The sequence below is a fragment of the Haliaeetus leucocephalus genome, unplaced genomic scaffold, assembly GCF_000737465.1.
Source record: "Haliaeetus leucocephalus isolate CR32 unplaced genomic scaffold, Haliaeetus_leucocephalus-4.0 Scaffold0, whole genome shotgun sequence".
Lineage (NCBI taxonomy): Eukaryota > Metazoa > Chordata > Aves > Accipitriformes > Accipitridae > Haliaeetus > Haliaeetus leucocephalus.
In genome coordinates, this window is record NW_010972436.1 from 2,964,274 (window position 1) to 2,982,664 (window position 18,391).

An 18,391-nucleotide genomic window follows, 5' to 3' on the forward strand; every position below is an offset into this window, starting at 1 on the left:
TGCAGAAAATACCTATAACTGAATATACAAATCTAGCATTTGTTCAGTGGATCCAAATGCTAATTTCCACTGGCACCACTTGCTTTTGTTATGGTACACCACACCACAGTTAGTTTACTGAATTACTGTACATTGAGACAGAGTAAAAAGGTAGAATGTGGAATGGTACAATGACAGATGTTCTGTTCGGATGAGCTTTTACCGTACAATGAACACCATGCACTGTTTATTGTAGTAGTCACATATTGGCCTGTTCTTTTTCCAGAAACATGAAGCCAATTATGCCACTCAACACAGTGGGAATAAGGTAGTTTTTATTTTCTACCTTTGACCCTTTTTTAGCTGGACTTATATTTTCAGAGGAAGGTTCAGTTGAGCTGGTAGGTGATGGCAGGTTGCTAGAAGAATTGGATCCCTTGCCACTCTCTCCATACCATGTGAATGGTACACAGTGTGGGAGAGAGGAGGATCGCTCTGCCAAAGATTTAGTGTTTGCTGACTTCTGCAGCATCTCTCTGGTGGTCCTGTTTAAGAGAAAGGAGCAGGAATATGTGTTAGATTATAACATAAGAGAAAACAAAATGCTACAGAGGCAGTTAATTGTAAAAAGAGTGACATTCCTTATTAACTGTGACTAAAGAACTGAGTGGCACACAGCTAGTAGGGGCATGCCTGAAATCTCTCAGCAAAAGAAGAAAAAAGTGGGTTCTTTTGACACCTTTTCTAACTCAAGGTCTCTTAGACAACACACACCCAGCAAACAGAAACAGACGCCAGCTGAAAATGCCTATACTCCCACCGCGCAGATGTGAACCAGCTCCAGTCAAGAAGCCACATGTTGTGTTGGTGCATTTCTGAGCCCCAGTGGAATCTCAGCATGTAGCCTCAGCACTGACCCAAGTGGGCTCTGGTTCCCAGAGAAGGTCTGGCTTGAATTTCAAGCACAGACAGAATGAATCAGGTGCGCCTGTATCCATCTGTGGAGATGTGCCTTTGTTATAACAGTTAAATACTAATAGAGTATTATTATCTTGATTTTAAAGTTAGCAAATATTAAAAATATTAATACAGAAAACTTAAATAAGCACCTATGTGATATCATCAGCTTCTCTCTTCGTAGTAGCAGATTGCAGTGGATAATGTGATCAAGACAAAGGTAACAGTTATAAAATAAAATGCCTAAATTATTTGCTGAATATATCATGTCAACAGGACAGTATGTAAATTAAAAATAACTACGCAAAGTGTCTGACTCAAAGAACATATGCATATGCCATATTCTCATATTATATATTACTGTTCTAAGAGCATTAAACTTCCACTGCTCTTAGCAGCCATCAGTAAATTGCATGTATGTAAACCTCCCCTCGACTTCTAACACTAGAACTTTGTATATTGTGAAGCCTCTTCTCTGTACGGATGAAACTGAGGTTGTCAAAGGGCCCCCTCCAAGGAAGCAGAAGAAGAATGCTCTCTCCCTTTAGCAACATAAAGGAAGGTAGATGTATCTGATCCAGTCCTGTACCCCTCCCTCATCCTCTAATCTTGCTTGAAAGTAGCAAATAAAAGTAAATTATATTGCCCGAATTACCTAGCTTCAGGCAGGGGAATATATGCTTCTTATTTAAATGGGGAATTCTATTTACACATCCTGAGTGCTGTTTTTTGGCAATGGCAAAACAATGCATGCAACATCCACCTGACAGCATGATTAATTCTACATCAATCAGTTGCTGTAATGGACATAATTATAACAGGATGCTGTCTTTTGATAATCATCTGCCTTCTTTCAAGGAGTTTATACAGCTTTGGACTGCAGAGAAAACATCCTCACATTTCTTCTGAGGCAAATTCTTCAGTGTTAGTAACAAAGGAAGTGACAACAGGTGTTTAAAAAGTTATACTGAAATAGTAACATTCCAGTTGACAGAGGCACAGTGAGAATTACAAATGCTTATAGATTTTGACTTTGCAAGCAGTATTAAACTTTGTTTTTAGTAACTGTATCCAAACTCAGAAATATTAACAATACAAATAACTGATTTATCAAATGGTCTAATAAGCAACTGATCTCTATGCCGAGATCTTCTTTCGCTAAGGCAGATACCTATAGGATCTCACAAATGTCTGTAACATACTATGTTGGTATACGGAACACATCAACTTCTTACAAACAAGTATACATTCATTTCCCCAACTCTGTGGCTTGGTATTGAAATGCTACGTGATGTTTAATATCCTGCTAAGGGCACTAACTGCCTTACAGCTACAGATGTGGAGAGAATTTGCTTTAAGAAATCTTTCCCTGTCACTAGGGAAATCTAGCAGTGAATATCACTAACTCCAGGTCACACTGCAAGCAGACACACCAGTGGAACCAACTGGAACAGGTTTTCTGACACCAGCGCAGTGGCAACAGCTGCTGCCTAAGATCACTGAAGATCCTGCCAGATATTTGCAGGATACAAACGTACAAATGTATGCTAAGACAGAACATTGCACTTCAGTACAGTGTGCCTGAGGGAGCAAGTCTAAGGTTTCTTTTGCTTTTTTGATTTTACAGAGCTACACAATATACTTGTCACTGGGTGTCCATATATTAGACTGTCAGCAAAACTCCACAAATGGCTACATACTGGTTTTCCACCACAATGATTTTCTGAGCAGCGTTCAAAGTCTGCTTTCCTCCGACAGCTCTTTTATCATGTAGTTTTTCTTTTGCACTGTTTTATGTGCAGAGAGTTTTTGAGTTGCTATGTCTTTTCTAGACTTTTGGAATGTGTTAAGTTTGCTTAGCACCCCTGACACTAACTTGTCTTCCATACCTGGAACCAGGTATCACCCCCTGTAGCTGTGATCTTGTCAGACTCATCAGTACACGAGCAGAGACCTTCAGTAATAATCTACACTAGCTTTTGCAGAGAAGAATGCTCCCTGCAATTTTGAACATTCATTTATTTACTCAGAGTCCAGATGCTGGTGATACAGTCTCATTAGATCTCACAAGGAATTCACAATTCCTTCACTGAGAGTTGGTGATGTGACAAATGCAGTCAGCATTTTTCCTATCTATTTTGAACTCATGATGTTCATCTTCAGAAACAAACCCTTCTGAAAGCATTCCTGATGTGGGAGCTGTGAAGCTGCAGTGAACAGCTGCTGCCCATCCTCGCTCTGGGGTTTTTTTTCAAAAAAAAAAGTGGAATTGTGTCAAGATTTCTGGTTCATGGCTATTATTAACTGACTGTGTGTGCATCTTACAGGCCAGCTCTGATAACCTATTTCTGGAAATCCCATCAATGGATGGAACAGTAGCAGCAATGCCACGATATTATAAGCCTTGAAGTATTTTTAGACTATATGTTAGTCTGTCATTAGTTAACAAATCTAGGTTTGTAAGCTCAGAAGGTTATGTCAAAGCTTAACACTTATTTATATTAAGTCAGTGGGACTGTTAATGTTCCCATCTGCTACGATGATTAGGTTTTTCCAATGTTTCTGGCATATCATTTCTTGCATTCTCAATCTTTTACCCATACCTACTGCCATAGGTCACCCTAATAGCTTCTTTCTCTTTCCGCTTCTTGCCCTTGTTTGAACTCCTTCTCAAGGGAGCCCTACAAGAACATTAGAAAACATCAGGAAACATCTTTGAAATTTTACTTTCAATCCTTTTAATGAAAAAAATAAGTATTTTAAATAACAAAATGCTTACCCAAGATCTGCAAGTTTTCGCTTTAGTTTTTCTGTATGCCCTATAATAGGGCTAGTTGTTCTTGCTGCCTGAGCACATGTGGCACCATCTAGGATACATTTGTACATGGAAGAATGTACATTATTATTTTTAATTGCTGATAGCTATTCCATTTTCCATCCAGAACAGTTTGTGTATTTTTTCATAATTAGATACACATACAGGTACACATGTGTGAGTACACAATTTAATTAGGTGAATTCTTCTAATTTTTAAGAAGATGGTGTGAAGAGGAATAAAAATAAATAAATACTTTCAGAATTTGAAAATATACATGAAGACATCTTATTTTAATTGAAGAAAATGAAAAGTTAATTTTGGTTGAGTTTTAATGGTAAGTCAAACAACACAAAGATTTACAAGTAAACATTACAGTGAATCTGTTTTTAAACTCAGCAGTAGCCGCTTAAGTTTCCTTTTACAGAACTCACTTGCTATGTATGCTTTACTTCCAAAATGACTCCTGAAATACTTCCTTGAACTTTGGAGCCAAGGGTACCTTTTATGATGGACATGCTAGATAATAGTTATCTATTTAGCTTGAACATCTTTGTTAAATAAACATTTAACTTGAAATCCAAGCATTCTGAATTTAAAAAAAAAGAATTAAAAGTAGATTAGTTAATAAATTTGCCCTGAGACGTCTATCAATTTTTGATCTCTTCTACAAACACTGTTAAAGCATAAAGAGGAAACAGCCTGCAGTACCTATAAAGCCAAAACAATTAATATGAGTCTGCAAAACATCCTATGAAATCTATACGGAAGCTAAAAGAAAACACACAGCAGCTGAAAAATTTAGACACAGTTTCTGTGATTCTTAAACATAAAGACTGTCCCCCAAATACTCTAGAGGAAGCAAATGAAGGTCAGTAATTCATGCCACTTCTGGTTTGGTTACTTTAACAATGTGACCTCAGATGTACAGTGACTTTTAACTGAAAGCACTGCTGGGTTTGTGCATTTCTTTTACTGTAACTGACATAAATTAAGCCCTCAGAATTAACCCCAAATACCACAGCACTATCACAGGACAGTCAACTATGTGTATAGAACTTTGTATGTTGCTTTTAATATTTGGCCACATTTTCATTCAAGTAAAAAATTCAGTGCGCAACTGGTTCATAAATCCTGGGAAAAGCAGGAAAATAAGACTCTTGCAATACCCACACTCTAAAAGCCATACTATTTCTACCAACACAAGTCCTTCTGTTAAAAAAAACATTCAAGAACAACTGACAAGTAACCTCGTGCCAAAAAAGCAAACAAACAAAAAAAGTAGTACAAAGAATGACAAAGGCAAGGCAAAGTCTCCTAAGAAGAAATCCATTCCCTGGGGAGGCTGAGAACTTTAGGCAATACACGCTTTGCATCAACCCTATACTGTGCACACTCCTCTCCTGTCTCCTCTTATGGTTCCTCTTTCACCTCTAAAGCATACTTATAATGCATACCACTGTGAAAATTGCCACTTTCAAGAATAAAAGTCATAATGTTTATTTTCACACTAGCTATTCACAGGCAAGTGGGACTTGGGGGCCAGGGCGTGGTGGGCTTTTCTGAAAAACTTCTCAAGGAAAGTAAATGAAACTATAAGGTACACTGCTATTGCGGTGGGCAAATAACGAAAGCATTTAGTAGCTGGAGGTTCTGCTGCTGTAGTAGAAGAAATAACCTGGAGTGCTCAGCAGGGTTACACAGAGCAGCTACCTGGTATGGCAACTGTCTGTTCAGGTCCTTGCATCACTATGCTCCCACTCACATGCAGCTTGGCCCAGCCAGGGCCTCTGAATAATGATGATTTGCTGGGAGAGACATTCATGCTGACTATGGGATACAGTGGAAGATGGACGGGCTAGGTCCCAAGACCAGCTTCAGTGGCAGAGCAGATTTAAATCTACAGGGTCTTGCACACATGGAGGTATGCAGTGCTTGGTGCGTGGCCATGGCCACGAACCAGGGCTGCAGGTGCCCTGCCCGGGCAGGAGGTGGCTTGGACCACCCTGGATGGGTGCACCTTCCCCGACTCCTTGTAGTTCTTCAGAGGGTGAGGGAGAGCCAGTTCCTCAGAATAAATCACACAGAAGCTGTTTAATCCATCACTTTCAGCCTCAAGGAGCTGGTGTAAGTAATGTGTGGCTGATGGGTGTGGAAGGAGGCCAGACGTAACTTTCTTCCCCAAGGTCACAAACCAGCTGCAGCCAGCCTCACATTAGCAGAGTATTGCCCAGAGGGGTCACCTTGGCTGCCTCGTCAAAGGATGCTGTTGCACAAAACAGGCAGAACTGAAGAAATTAATCATACGCATACATGAAAAAGTCGTGCGTAAAAGGTGAACAAGCAAAATTCCTCATCATTTTGCAATGAAACTCATCTCATGCCACTTCAGCTCCTCCCACAACGCTGCAGGTTCTCATAAGAAAAAAAAAAGACAAGTGTAAGCTTGCTAATGCTCACTTTTGCTAAAGAGAGATTAATCAATGGACAGACACATGTCCACAAATGCGCTCTCTTTCCATCTCTAAAAAAAACCTACCCGAACACACCGAACAAATACAGTGGCCCTTTTTATTTTCTGACTTGTAAGAGTTTGACAGCCAAATTAATGATCAATTAAAATAGTATTGCTACAGCACTTGTTGCCAAACAACTGCTTTAGGATATTTCTTTTTTGTAGGACTTATTAAATGCAAATTTTCCATTTGAAACTAAATTGCTCTGGTTTAATTTTCATGTACTCATCAGAATCTGGATATACCCAAAAGCACTGGTTGTTAACAGTCACAGTGGTGAAAGCATGACACCGATATCTAGACAGAGATTATTTTTCACACCTAAATTGGAAGGAGTGGCACAGTGGGTGGAATACAATACCCTATTCCTTACATTACAAGGCTAGTCTCCACTAAATTTTTATCAAGAAATTTTTCATACATCAGTTGGAAATGCAGGATTTATGATGTCACTGATAAACCAATCATACACTCAAGCTGAAGTACGAGTTTGGAAAGTCACTTTCTTATGTTCACACCCTTATTTTTACTTGCAAAGCTCAAATACTGAACTTAACTTTGATTCATTAACAATTATACAATTAGAAACTATACAGTTAGACTAGCAATTTCAGAACCCATGTAAAAATGCTAGCATATATTAACCTATCCTAAATTCAACAAAGCTTCATTAGTCTGTCTTCTAGGAATCTGTGTGAAAGCTCTGTATGAAGAAAAAACAGGTTGTAAATCACTGGCAAGTCTTTTGAGACACACAGACAAACAAAAATCCTCAACAAATTGTTCTTTTCAGCTAATTTAAGTAAGCCAAAGTCTGTTATGAACCTATCCAGACCTATTCCCACAGTCCTCACTTACAAACATTTTTTATCACATATTTTAGCTTATGTGACAGTTAGAGAATGTCATGGCAAGGTGCATGGCTAAGAATGACAAAGTTGTATAAAATCCTATTTTTGACGTCACAAGATATCTGAAAAAGAGGACTCAGCATTCTGTGCCACATAGTATTGCTAATGCATTTAATAGCCTGGTATCTGAGACATGTACCTGAGCTAGGTATGACTGCATCACATTTTATCCAGCTTACATCTACAGAATCTGAATTAAATAAATAACAATGTGGCTAACCTCCCCAACAAATTACTTGATTTTTTTTTTCTGTAAATGAAGAGCCTCCAGACACTAACCTCTTGTTTAATCTAGACTATGCTGCCTCTCAGCACTTAAAAGCTACAATCTGTTATTCTTGCTGTACACTCCTTTCCCCACCCTCCAAAAAAAGCACCTAGCAGTGCCAAAATCACACAGTTCAAGTAAGTACACTGTGTTAAGCATGTTTCTACTACAGAAATGTCCCAAGGTCCATCAATTTTCTTTTTTTTAGAACAAAATACAAGATGTTCTTAAACGCAACTTCCCCCTAGCTTTTTCAGTGAGTTCTAAGACAGAAAAAAAAAAAAAAGGAAGCAGTTCCCGATCTCATTTTAAACTTTGTTCTTTCCTTATACCATCATACAAGGTCATTTGTAATTTTTTCACTTCCAGGTAGACAAAAGAAGATATGGGATTATGGCCTTCTTGTTGGTAAGGTCCTACTACACAACAAAAGTTCATAAAGTGGATGTAAGTGAGCAAAACGATGCATCAATTTATTGTAAAAAATAGTAATACCTTTATCCTGTAAAATATTCCTGCCAGCTGGGTGATGCAAAGGAGATGCTTCAGAGCTGTGGCCAGATTTTGAAGGAGAGGAAAGTGGAGTGTCTCCCCGAGCATGAGGGGAAAGGACACCTCCTTTGTGGTGCTGTCCTTCTTCTTGGTTTTCAGTTAGGTTGTCAAGTGAGATTGCTGCACTGCTAGCCACAGGGGAGAGGGAGGAAGCACCAGAATCTGATGCTGGTGAGGATGCTCTCATGCATAAGGGCAGTGGTGATTTTGAAATGTGCATGGGACTACTGTAACTGTTTGACGGCTGTTGGTATAAGAGATTATAAAGCAGGTTATACCATTTAGTAACCAATCAGAGCAAGGTTTACTTTGAACATGCAATTCTTTTATTCATTATTTAGCCTTTTATTTGTATGAAACGCTTTAGCAATTCATGCCATTACCTTTTGATACCACACACAGTGTTGTTTATTGGTATGTGCTTTCAGACGGAAGTCAGAATAAGACAAAACAATGAGTGAATATCTTATCAATTGTGTTAACAAATTAACAAATAGAGAAACGCACAATTCAAGTTCCTTTCACCTCCTGCATAAATGAAAGGACTCACTCTGCATTATAAAGCACACATAAATCAGAAAGCCCAGGATACCTGTTAAAAAAACCCACAACAAAACCAAAAAATGAGGTGTGCTGACTCAAAGGAGACCGGACTCACACATCACTCAAGGACATTCATAGCATACTGGCCACAGAGGAATAACTACTGCCTGTGCTACAATGAAAGGACAAAGACATAGGATGAAATGACTTACAGGGGCAATCTAGCACTCCACAGGAAGCCTAAAAGAGACAGTAGAGTCCTTCTCACCTTTCGTTCAAGGCTGTCCTCTCCATCAGTTGAACTGATGCTATCATACAGCCTTGTTCTAGAAGGCCTCTGCCGCTTGTTCTTCACTGAAAGCTGAGCTCGAGTCTTCAGAGCTTTGGAGTCCAGTCTCTCTGTTTCTGGCACTGCTTCATTGAAATCTGTATGGAAACATGATTTGAAGCTACTTGACAGAAGAATCTTTCCTACTTTTTTCTAAGACAGGACCTGCAATTGTGAGTACATGCACTTTGCATGTTTGACTTGTACCTGTATCTTCATAACTGTTGAAGTACACATGCAAAAAAAAGGTTATTTGTATAAACCATTAACAAGTTTATCTGTACAGATCCAGTAAGTGCATAGCAAAGAATCAACTGCAAGTACTGAAAAATTCGACAAATGATTCCCCCTGTTATGTGAAGGACCACACAAAACCAGCTGTACTAGCTGAGAAAGCAGGTCCACTTAGACTCCCTCAGAGGGACTCGCATATGCTTGGCCTGCAGAGAGTTCTCCTCCATCAGGGCAGAAAGCAAAGGAATCCTCATCTCACTGCTCTCTGACAGACATTTCCCAGCATCTGATGAATATACCAATTTAGACCCAGGGGACCAATTCATTTATCCCCAACTCTGCCCTTTTAAGCCACTTGAGGAGGGGTGACTGGACTGCCATTTTTTCCCACAGCTGCCCCACTAAGCATTTCCCTTATAACTTCACCAGTTTTGCAGGCTGCTTGTCGAATTACAGAAGAAATATCTAGAGCAGTCCTCAGGCTGCTCTACATTTTAGCATAATCAGAATGGCCTACAAATTCGAAGAACATTACTTGTTCTCTCTTGTACTGAATGTCCCCCAAAATAACCTTGCACGATATGTGCAATTACGAACAAGCAACGTCTGCAGTCAGTAGCGCACAGAGAGCGATACAGGTAGTATCCAAATAATCAGATAACCATTTGTGATTGGATTGCTTTACAGGCAGCCTTTCACAGGATTATGAAACAACTGTTAAACTCATTCCTTTGGACCTACAGTGAAACAGCTTGCTTACTCTATCACACCATCCCTCTCGCAAGGGGACAGCAGAGGAATCTCAATCCTCCTCTGGATTCTGATGTCATCTGTTGTTCAAAGTTCTATGTGACAATACAAATAAGGTGCCTCAATTGTTCATCCCAATTCTTCTCTAAGTAAAAGCACCTTTTTATTAGCAGCTGGCAGTCTCATTTGTTACTTCTTCCCTTGCCACGCTGTCCTCAGAACCATTATCTCCTCTTGTAGATTCTTCTCTCTTTTATTCAGAGGTCCTGCAAACTCTTAAAATTTACATAAACTCAGGTAAACTTAAGTAAAACACCTCTGTCAGAACGAACCATCGTGGTCCCTCATACAGATTGATATGAGAGACCTAACACAAACACAGCCTTGCCTCGCTTGCACTTGGATCACATCAGAAGACACTGCCAAGCCCCCTTCCTTAAGCAGGAGTCTGGAGGACACGATCATTACTGTAGTTATCACCATCTACTGCAGTTGTCTGGTTTCAGCTTTCCAACAGCAATATATTTTGGCAAAAGCATTAGCAAGGTAGTGTTGCAGTTTTGCAGGAAGAACCCGCAAGTGCTGAAATAAATTTTCACTGCAACCAGCTGTCAGCGATGTTGCATAAAGTTTACCATGACAGTGAAAATGAAATGAAATTAATCCATCCAGAAGGTACATGAAAGGCACCCTGAATCACAGCTGTTGAAGGCAGGAATGGGAAAGCCATGATCTGTACAAGAGCGAAGGGACCCTGGTTCTCTCTGATTAGAAAAACAACTATATTGTGTGGAGCAGGACATGGACTGTTAGATCTGTCATTATCCTGATCTAATAGCTCAAAAACTCTCTGAGAGATTTGCAGTAAGGCAGTAGTAATTATCCTAACAAAACCCAACAAAGAGTCACCAGAAGATCTGGGTGAAAGCCAGGAGATGTACTCTACTCTCCCACTTCTTAACTCTACGAGGTTGTTGTACTTTCCGAACATCTGGGCTTTCTGCAGATGTTGTCTTCTACCATAAGTACTTTGAAAAAATAAAATAGAAAAAAACCCCCAAACCCCAGCGCTGCATTGTTTTTATATACCATCAGAAAAGAGCTGGACACTGTCACTCTGATGCTTACTCACTGTTGTCTCTGTACATAAAACCTGCTGGAAAAATCATGAAAATGTAACTCTTTGGTTTTAAAGGGAAAGCAGTTTCAGATCCTTCCCCTTTCATCTACTGCCCAAACACCATTATGTGATACATGAAAACTGGAGAAATATTTAATACAAAAAATGGAACAATGAAACCATCTTACTTGCCTAGGTTCAAAGCCACCCTATTCCTGAATGTCCTCTGAGCAAAATATACTGAACACTTCATATATGGCTTGCCTTTACAAATAGAGCTAATGTAACTGCACTTTTCTTAGCTATCAATCATCCACTCAAGTTAAATCTGTGTACTTCAGCAAATATAACATTTTACAAAGCTGCAGTAAGACAAAACACATTTAAAAGGGGCTTCCAGACCAGGAATAGATCCTTTATGGTTTTTTAACTTTTTTTTTCCTTCCCAATCCTCATAGGACAAATCAAACCAGAATCCGTTAGATTTATTTATTTGTCTAAGTACTGCATTCATAACACACTAATTAATTAGAAGCTGATCTTACAGACATTTTTGCTTTAAACATAAACGGAGACCTCTTAGCCTCACTGAAGCCAATTAAGAAACTCTGACCACTTCGAGCAAAGCTGAGATTTTTCTCATTGCTTTCCATGGCATCCTGACCTTCAGTCTCAGAGAACATGATTGCACCAAGGGTGGAAGTGACTCAGTGACCTACCACTACCACCAAAACGGAGAGCTCTTGCTCTTCCTCCTGCTGCCACAAACCCCTGGCTCTGAGGCCCCCAGGATTTGGAATGCAGCTTGCTGATTCAAATGACTGACCCAGCAGAAACTATCAAATTTTAGTCTGACACTCCAGCCTCTTCCCTTCTTGGTCAGTTTTCTGTTGTTGCAGTGAATGTCTGCACAGAAGTGTGTACGTGCTGGAACCGGGCAATGAAAGAGGAAGAACCAGGTGGCTGGACAAAGGCAGGGATGGCGTGGGGTCTCCTACTTCAACAGTAATGATCTCTTAGTTCGGCTCAAACTGCCTCTTGAAATCAGAGCCGCAGGTTGAGTTAGTATGCCAGTAAATAACTGAGGGGTAAGACTCATTCAAACTCATTTTTATTTTTGCAGATTTATGTTGTCTTAAAGCACCGCAAAGACTTCTAGTACCATGCTTTCCTCTTCTTCCTTGTGTAAGAGTTAAATTCTACATTCAGATGACACTACAGAATCATTAGCATTGTCTGACTTGCAATTATGCTTCTGCTGTAAGTACTCGACAGGATAAGTGTACATTGTCATGACTCAGACTGCTTATATTTGTTCCTTCAGGTGTACACACTTCCATACATCCCCTCCTTTCACTGCCAAAATTATGCAAACTATGAACACAGCACTGCAAACAGTTATTCACAGAAGTGGTCGTATTGGCCTTGTCAAAGCAAAATACCATCTGGGCCTGGAGCTTACTGCTCCCTCCACCCCAGAGCTGGGCTGCTCGCACTCAGTGGCAGCTCTCTGTTGCGCTGCAGGTCCCTAACCGTGGTTCAGCCTGCTGCAAAGAAGAGCTCACACAGCATCAGTAGGGGCCTCCCTCCTTCCATGTCACAGCTGCACTTAAGGTGGGCTCTCGTCCTCGGGTCATGTAGATCTGGACCCAAGCCACAACCCACGGACAGGCTTCCCAGCTTGCCCTCTGATCTGCCTCACCACCACGAACCTGCCTGGGATCCCGGCTGACCCTGGTTTCCATCACCGGACCTGCCCTGCTTGCCACGCTTGGGTGCGGTGGGACTCGGCTGCTGTCGGGTGGTCTCTGCCCCAGCCACACGTGCCGTCACGCTCGGTCTCAGCTCCTTCTTCTGCAGAGAGCCACCGGCCCTCGCGGCTCCCCAGCACAAACACACACCTGACGTGTTTCTCTAAGAATCTCCCAAGCCACTGGGGAGCCTGATAAATCTCTCACATAGAAGTCATAACAGGTTTTATTGTGCTCTCGAAGACGATGTAATTAGACTTTCTTTCAGCAGGCGTTCAACCACTTGACTCCAATGGGTTTCCATCTGAATTATTTCAGTACCACTGTGGAGCAGGAAAGAGCTCGCCTGTCTTCCCACTGTTTTTCAGTCATACAGGCTGATAGATTTCAAAATCTCCTTCTGTGAACCGATGCACCCCTGCGTCTCCCAAGGCACCCAGAAAGTATAGCCATCAAAGCGTCTTAAATGGGCATTCGCACAGAGATGAGCAAATACTGTCAAAGCCTGCATCAGCACTGAACTGTTCAGATTTCAAACCACTGACTCCGACCTATAAGCAGCTTGATTCTCTACTGCAGACACAGCTCATGACCACTAAACCAGAAAGCTACAATGCACTTTATCTATTTTTCTGGACTCTCAGAATAAATCACATATTTGTAAAAGAAACACAATCCTCGGGCTTTTAGTATTCCCTGGCAAGGCAAAGCAAGAACTCTGTGGGCCATAATGGATTTGATTTTCTCCTTCTAACTTCCACGGATGTTACTGGCAGTCCTCAAACTCAGTATGAGGTTATGTTACAGCCTGAGGAGTCATACAGTCTGGCATGATGCTAAACATGGCCAGAGCCCCTGCAGTGGCAGGGACAGCTATGCTTGTACACAGGCGACCACCAAGTTGCATCCCTTACTTTCCAAATCTATTACCATGCAAGAATATAATAAACACTTCAGATCACATTGAAGCAAAAAATGTACTTGGCATCATTTTAATTAAAATATACATTTTTACATAACCAGATTTTTTGAGGGAAGACAGACCTGCAAACTTCACGGGATGTAGCTGTGTACATGCAGTCCCACTCCACAAACCTAATGAAGAGGCTTGATAAAGAAGCGTGTGTTATACTCGCCAAACAGAAGCCAGAAAAGAGACTGGAGTGCTTGCATGAAAGACGGTGTGCACAACACACTGCACCCAGAGGAACTCTGCTCACCCTGCAAAGACATTGTGGACATCTCCCCCGCCCTTTATAGCTCCTCTGCAAATATCCACAGGTTGATTAGTAAATACACTAATTATTAGTGTTTAGTATTACTAGACAACGGCAAGTCCTTTTCTTAAAAGGTTCACACAAGGGTGATATGGAGACATAGGCTCTTTGTCTGCAGAGCAAGTATCACTACATTACAATCTGATACAGACTCTGATCCAGAATTTACTGGAAAAGGTATATGGAGGTCAAAGAGTGCTACAGCATGTTTAGGGATCTCTTTATTTAAAAAGAGGGCTTTTCTTTTTCTCTTGTTAAAAAAACAAATCCAGCCTGGAATCTAAGGTCTAACTAGGCTTTTTCTGCTTTCAGAAAATCACTGCTCATTGTCTATTTTTCCTAGCAAATAATTTGTGTTTGTATTCAGGTGGTTAAACTTGGGCATTTAAATTCACAGATCGTCTATTCTAGCTCTCAGAAGTACTGAACACTGGTAACATTTCTCCAGGGGAATGTTTTTGCAGTGAAAAACAGCAGCTCTTGGAAAATGAAAATTTTCATGCAAATATATCAGTTGAAAAATATAATTTGAAAGTACTGACATGCAGAGTTTTAATGCTATACAAAGGAATTTTCAAATTTTTAGAAAGAATTTTACAAAGAACTGGGTTTTTTTACATGTAGAAAATTCCTGGATTTCAGCTCTTGAGCCATATATCTGTGTTGACATTGTTACAACAGTAAGTGTAAACATGGTTTTTGTGAGTCAGGTAAAGAAAACACACTTTCCCCTCCCAATGCAAACTACTGAAAGGGTTTCTGTTAACAGCGTTGCTAAGTATTAATTATTTTGTAACACTTACTGAGTCTCTATGGCAGAAATTCAGACTTTCTTGTCATCCTGAGTGTTTTTCTGAACTTCAGAGACTTCAGTATAATAAATACTTGCTAGAAAGAAACATCTCTGTGAAGATTTGTGGAAACCAATTCCACAAGGTCTGCGTATCACTCAAGTGCTGTTTCAGCAGGACTAGCTCTTTTTTATACACATACTTTGTTGAAAATATAATTCATATTGATTTGTTTGTAGTGCAATATTCAGTTTGGGTCCACACATGAAATAACTGCTAAAATATCAATTTTAATAAAACACCTCTGTGCTTGCTAGAAATTAATTTATTTGGTAAAGTGATGCATTTTTTTTCACCAGAGAAATAAATAATATTATAGTTTATTTAAAAGGAAAACCTATATAGGAACAGGGCCTGGTGCTCCCTTGTCAGAATCCCAACACCTCCGACACCTGATTTCACAAATGTTACTAAATACCCAGTAAGTATTGCTCCTGCACCAAACAATTTTGTTCCAAGGCTGTGGGCCTAAATTCAGCTTTAATTTTGCATATACTTCCACAGTGAGGAGCCACATTCAATTACAGAACTTTAACTAAACCTGTGGAAGTTATCTGTATATTTTCACTGGCACAGCCTGAAAAATGGGAATTATCTTTTCTATGCAAAACAAGTAAAAGTTACAGTCACCCTGTTACAGCATCTATCCAGATCTCAGTGTTGCCACAAGTTGTTTTGGTTCTTTGGTAATGTAGAACAGTCTCACAAGCCTTATGTTGTAAATCAGGCTGTGCTATAGCTGAATAAGCTTTTTAGTTAATGTGCTAGCAAAGAATTTGCATTTTATTCACAAAAGGCTTCATCCTGAGAAATGGTGAGTGCCACCTACATGGTTCCTTTTGACGTCTCTACTAAGGTGGGATCAGAACCTGCAGAGATCCATTCAAAACGGTAGATTTAACACTGTTTTTCTCATTCTGGTAACTTTGTTCTTGTTTGATCTTTGGTGGCTGAGTAATTAAGGACAGATTTAGGAACACAGGAGAAAACACAATTTTCTCCTACTTTATTAACATAACAGAAGCACTGAATTAAACCTAAATGTTAATGGCATCCCACTGAAAGCTTTAAGAAATCAATAATGATCTTTGCTTTATTAGCACTTGGTCATTTCCATTTCTTTAAGAATATACATTGTGCAGCTATTCTGGGACTCTATATGGGCATTATTTGGTATAACCTTGATACAGCTGTCATTAGATACTGAATTTTGGAAAAGTAACAACATCCCTGCATTATTAATTGTTTCTCTTAAATCCTAAATGATAACCATGCTATTTACATACATATTATTAGGAGTTATAGTTTGGTTCAAACAAACCTTGACTTAAGCCATCCAGGCAGGACACTTGCTTAGTATCTAGATTTTCCACTGGATCTCCTCTAGAAACTTCTCCAAAAGACGTCTGCCTTTCAAAAATGTTGTTGTTATTGTTAACCTGGCTCCCATTTTGCTTCATTAGCCTGAAAACTTCTGCTTCCAAGTCTCGTATCTGAAAGAAATACAACACAGTGTTACCCATAACACACACACGTCTATTAGATACCATTTTTTCCCAGAGTATCAGATAGAATTGCCTCATTCTTCAAATATGAGAGTAAATATGACTCACGCGGGCTTGTAAGCCTTGAACCTCTGCAAGGTGTGCTTTCTCCAAATCTTCTATCTTCTTTCTTTCAGCTTCCTGGCGTTTGATGAAGTCAAGTTCTCTTAGGGAAAAAAACATGTATTTGCTGTCATCAAAGCAATCAGATGCAAACAGAAAATGAAATGTGCTGATATATCTTAAGCTATGCATCAGAAAAATCTGTCCTTAAATAATTTATTACTAACCTAGTAAGAAGTATGAAACTGCAATTAGGACAAAACCCTAAACAATTACTTAGTCTAAGTGAATATGATAGGTGAAGATATAAAAATGGTAAGAGGAATTTATCTGGAAAAAAAAAACCCCTCAGTTGTTCTAATTGATAATCAAAACAGTTAAACTATTTTTTTCATAATCTGTATTTACAATGAAAACAACATTAGCTTAGTTTATGCTGTGTTCTGTTGTAGGAAATAGAGCAATATCTCTGTTTTATTGGAGTATGACTGCACTCCTTCACAGAAAGGACATCCAAAAGTTTCCAGGTACAAATCTAATTTTCTAGCAAGCTATTAAGGAAGTCTGTTAGGTGATTTTAGGAGTCTGAGATAATTAAAAACAACTGACTAGATCTTTTACTAATATAAAGCAGAATAACAACAGAAAGGCTATCCAAGCTCATTCTAGCTATTTTCCCTATCTCTTTTTATTTTGAAAATCTAAGATGTTAGTGATAGAAAGCACACTAGATGCCAGCTAGCTCTGGAACAGTCATGAAATTCCAAGATGGGTAATGACATTTTGACTATCTAAACCCCTTTTTAATGGGACAGGATATTTACTTCTGCACTCCCAGTTGTCACTTGACATTACTGTATGTTTTTGAGTTTTCTTCTTTAAATGAGTGTATTTCAGCAGAAAATGAAAAAGTTGCTGCAGAAAAAGAACTTTGGGGCAATGGAAGCTGTTATAGAAATGTAAGATGTTATTATTCCTGCTAGCCATCAGGGAGAGGGGACCACATGAAACAGAAGGGGCCAGGTAATCATCAGTTAGCTCAACTCAGCTCAAACATTCTTGGCATCTACGAGAAGAAGAAAAATAAAATGTAAAATGTAACAAAACAATTTTCTTCTTGATGTTACATTAGTACACAGCAGGAGTGAATCCAGCTGACACAATACCAATATAAATTGCTGCAAACCTTGCTAATCAAATGCTTTACTATGATTACTCTTGGTTGTTTGCAACCACATTGAGTTATCCAGTAATTCTGAAACATTCCAACCTGGAGTACTACAGACTAAGTCTTTATTTAGTTACAGCATTATTTTTCAACAATACTAAACTAATACTCTAATACTACTAACATTTTTCCATAATAAAGAGCCTGTGTTTTTCATGAAAAAAAAGTGAAAAATAGTGTTTACCTTACAGGTGTTTAATAGTGGGTTTCATATTTCAAAATATATCACATATATGTTTCCTATCTGGCCACTAAGTCATTTGCTGAGCCTGGCGTAGCTGCTTACTTTTGCTGAAAATCCTTGATTAATTTCTTTGCCTTGTTATATTTCTTCTCCAGAGCCTGATACTGGCTTTGCGTCTCCTTCAGGTGCTCATTCACTGTGTGACACAGGGTTTGTGCCTCAATCCAATAACTCTCTAATTTCATCATCCTTTCCTTATTCTCCTCAATGTTCTGCTGGAGTTGGGTCTTCTCCAATTCCCACCTCACCTTCTCATTCTCAGCAGCCTGCAGCTGAACGAGAGTGGAGATGCAGTCAGTAAAAAGCTGCAAAGTGCAGCCTAATAGTTTAGGATTAATACAAACAACATGAACAGTGAAAATCAGTAAATTATTAACTATAATAGTAATATGCTAGCAGTGAAAAGAGCATTCCAGGACAAAGAAAACAGGCTGATACGTACATTATTTTTCCTCATAAA

The 18,391-nt window shown here is 39.4% G+C and overlaps 1 protein-coding gene across 3 annotated transcripts in view; it reads right to left on the bottom strand.

The window, feature by feature from the left end:
- Window positions 1-18,391, bottom strand: part of PPP1R9A (protein phosphatase 1, regulatory subunit 9A) — a 141,830-nt gene that overhangs the window by 7,939 nt on the left and 115,500 nt on the right. For 2 of the 3 annotated variants that reach the window (XM_010569506.1, XM_010569417.1), the window contains exons 8-11: window positions 17,974-18,203; window positions 16,466-16,562; window positions 16,174-16,345; window positions 8,810-8,967 (exon numbers count right to left, since the gene is read on the bottom strand). In XM_010569506.1, coding sequence (XP_010567808.1) covers window positions 8,810-8,967; window positions 16,174-16,345; window positions 16,466-16,562; window positions 17,974-18,203 — 657 coding nt within the window. Of the gene's footprint in view, window positions 1-325; window positions 525-3,539; window positions 3,618-3,715; window positions 3,804-7,941; window positions 8,243-8,809; window positions 8,968-16,173; window positions 16,346-16,465; window positions 16,563-17,973; window positions 18,204-18,391 lie in introns of all 3 variants that reach the window. The other variant, XM_010569333.1, reaches the window with a different exon arrangement.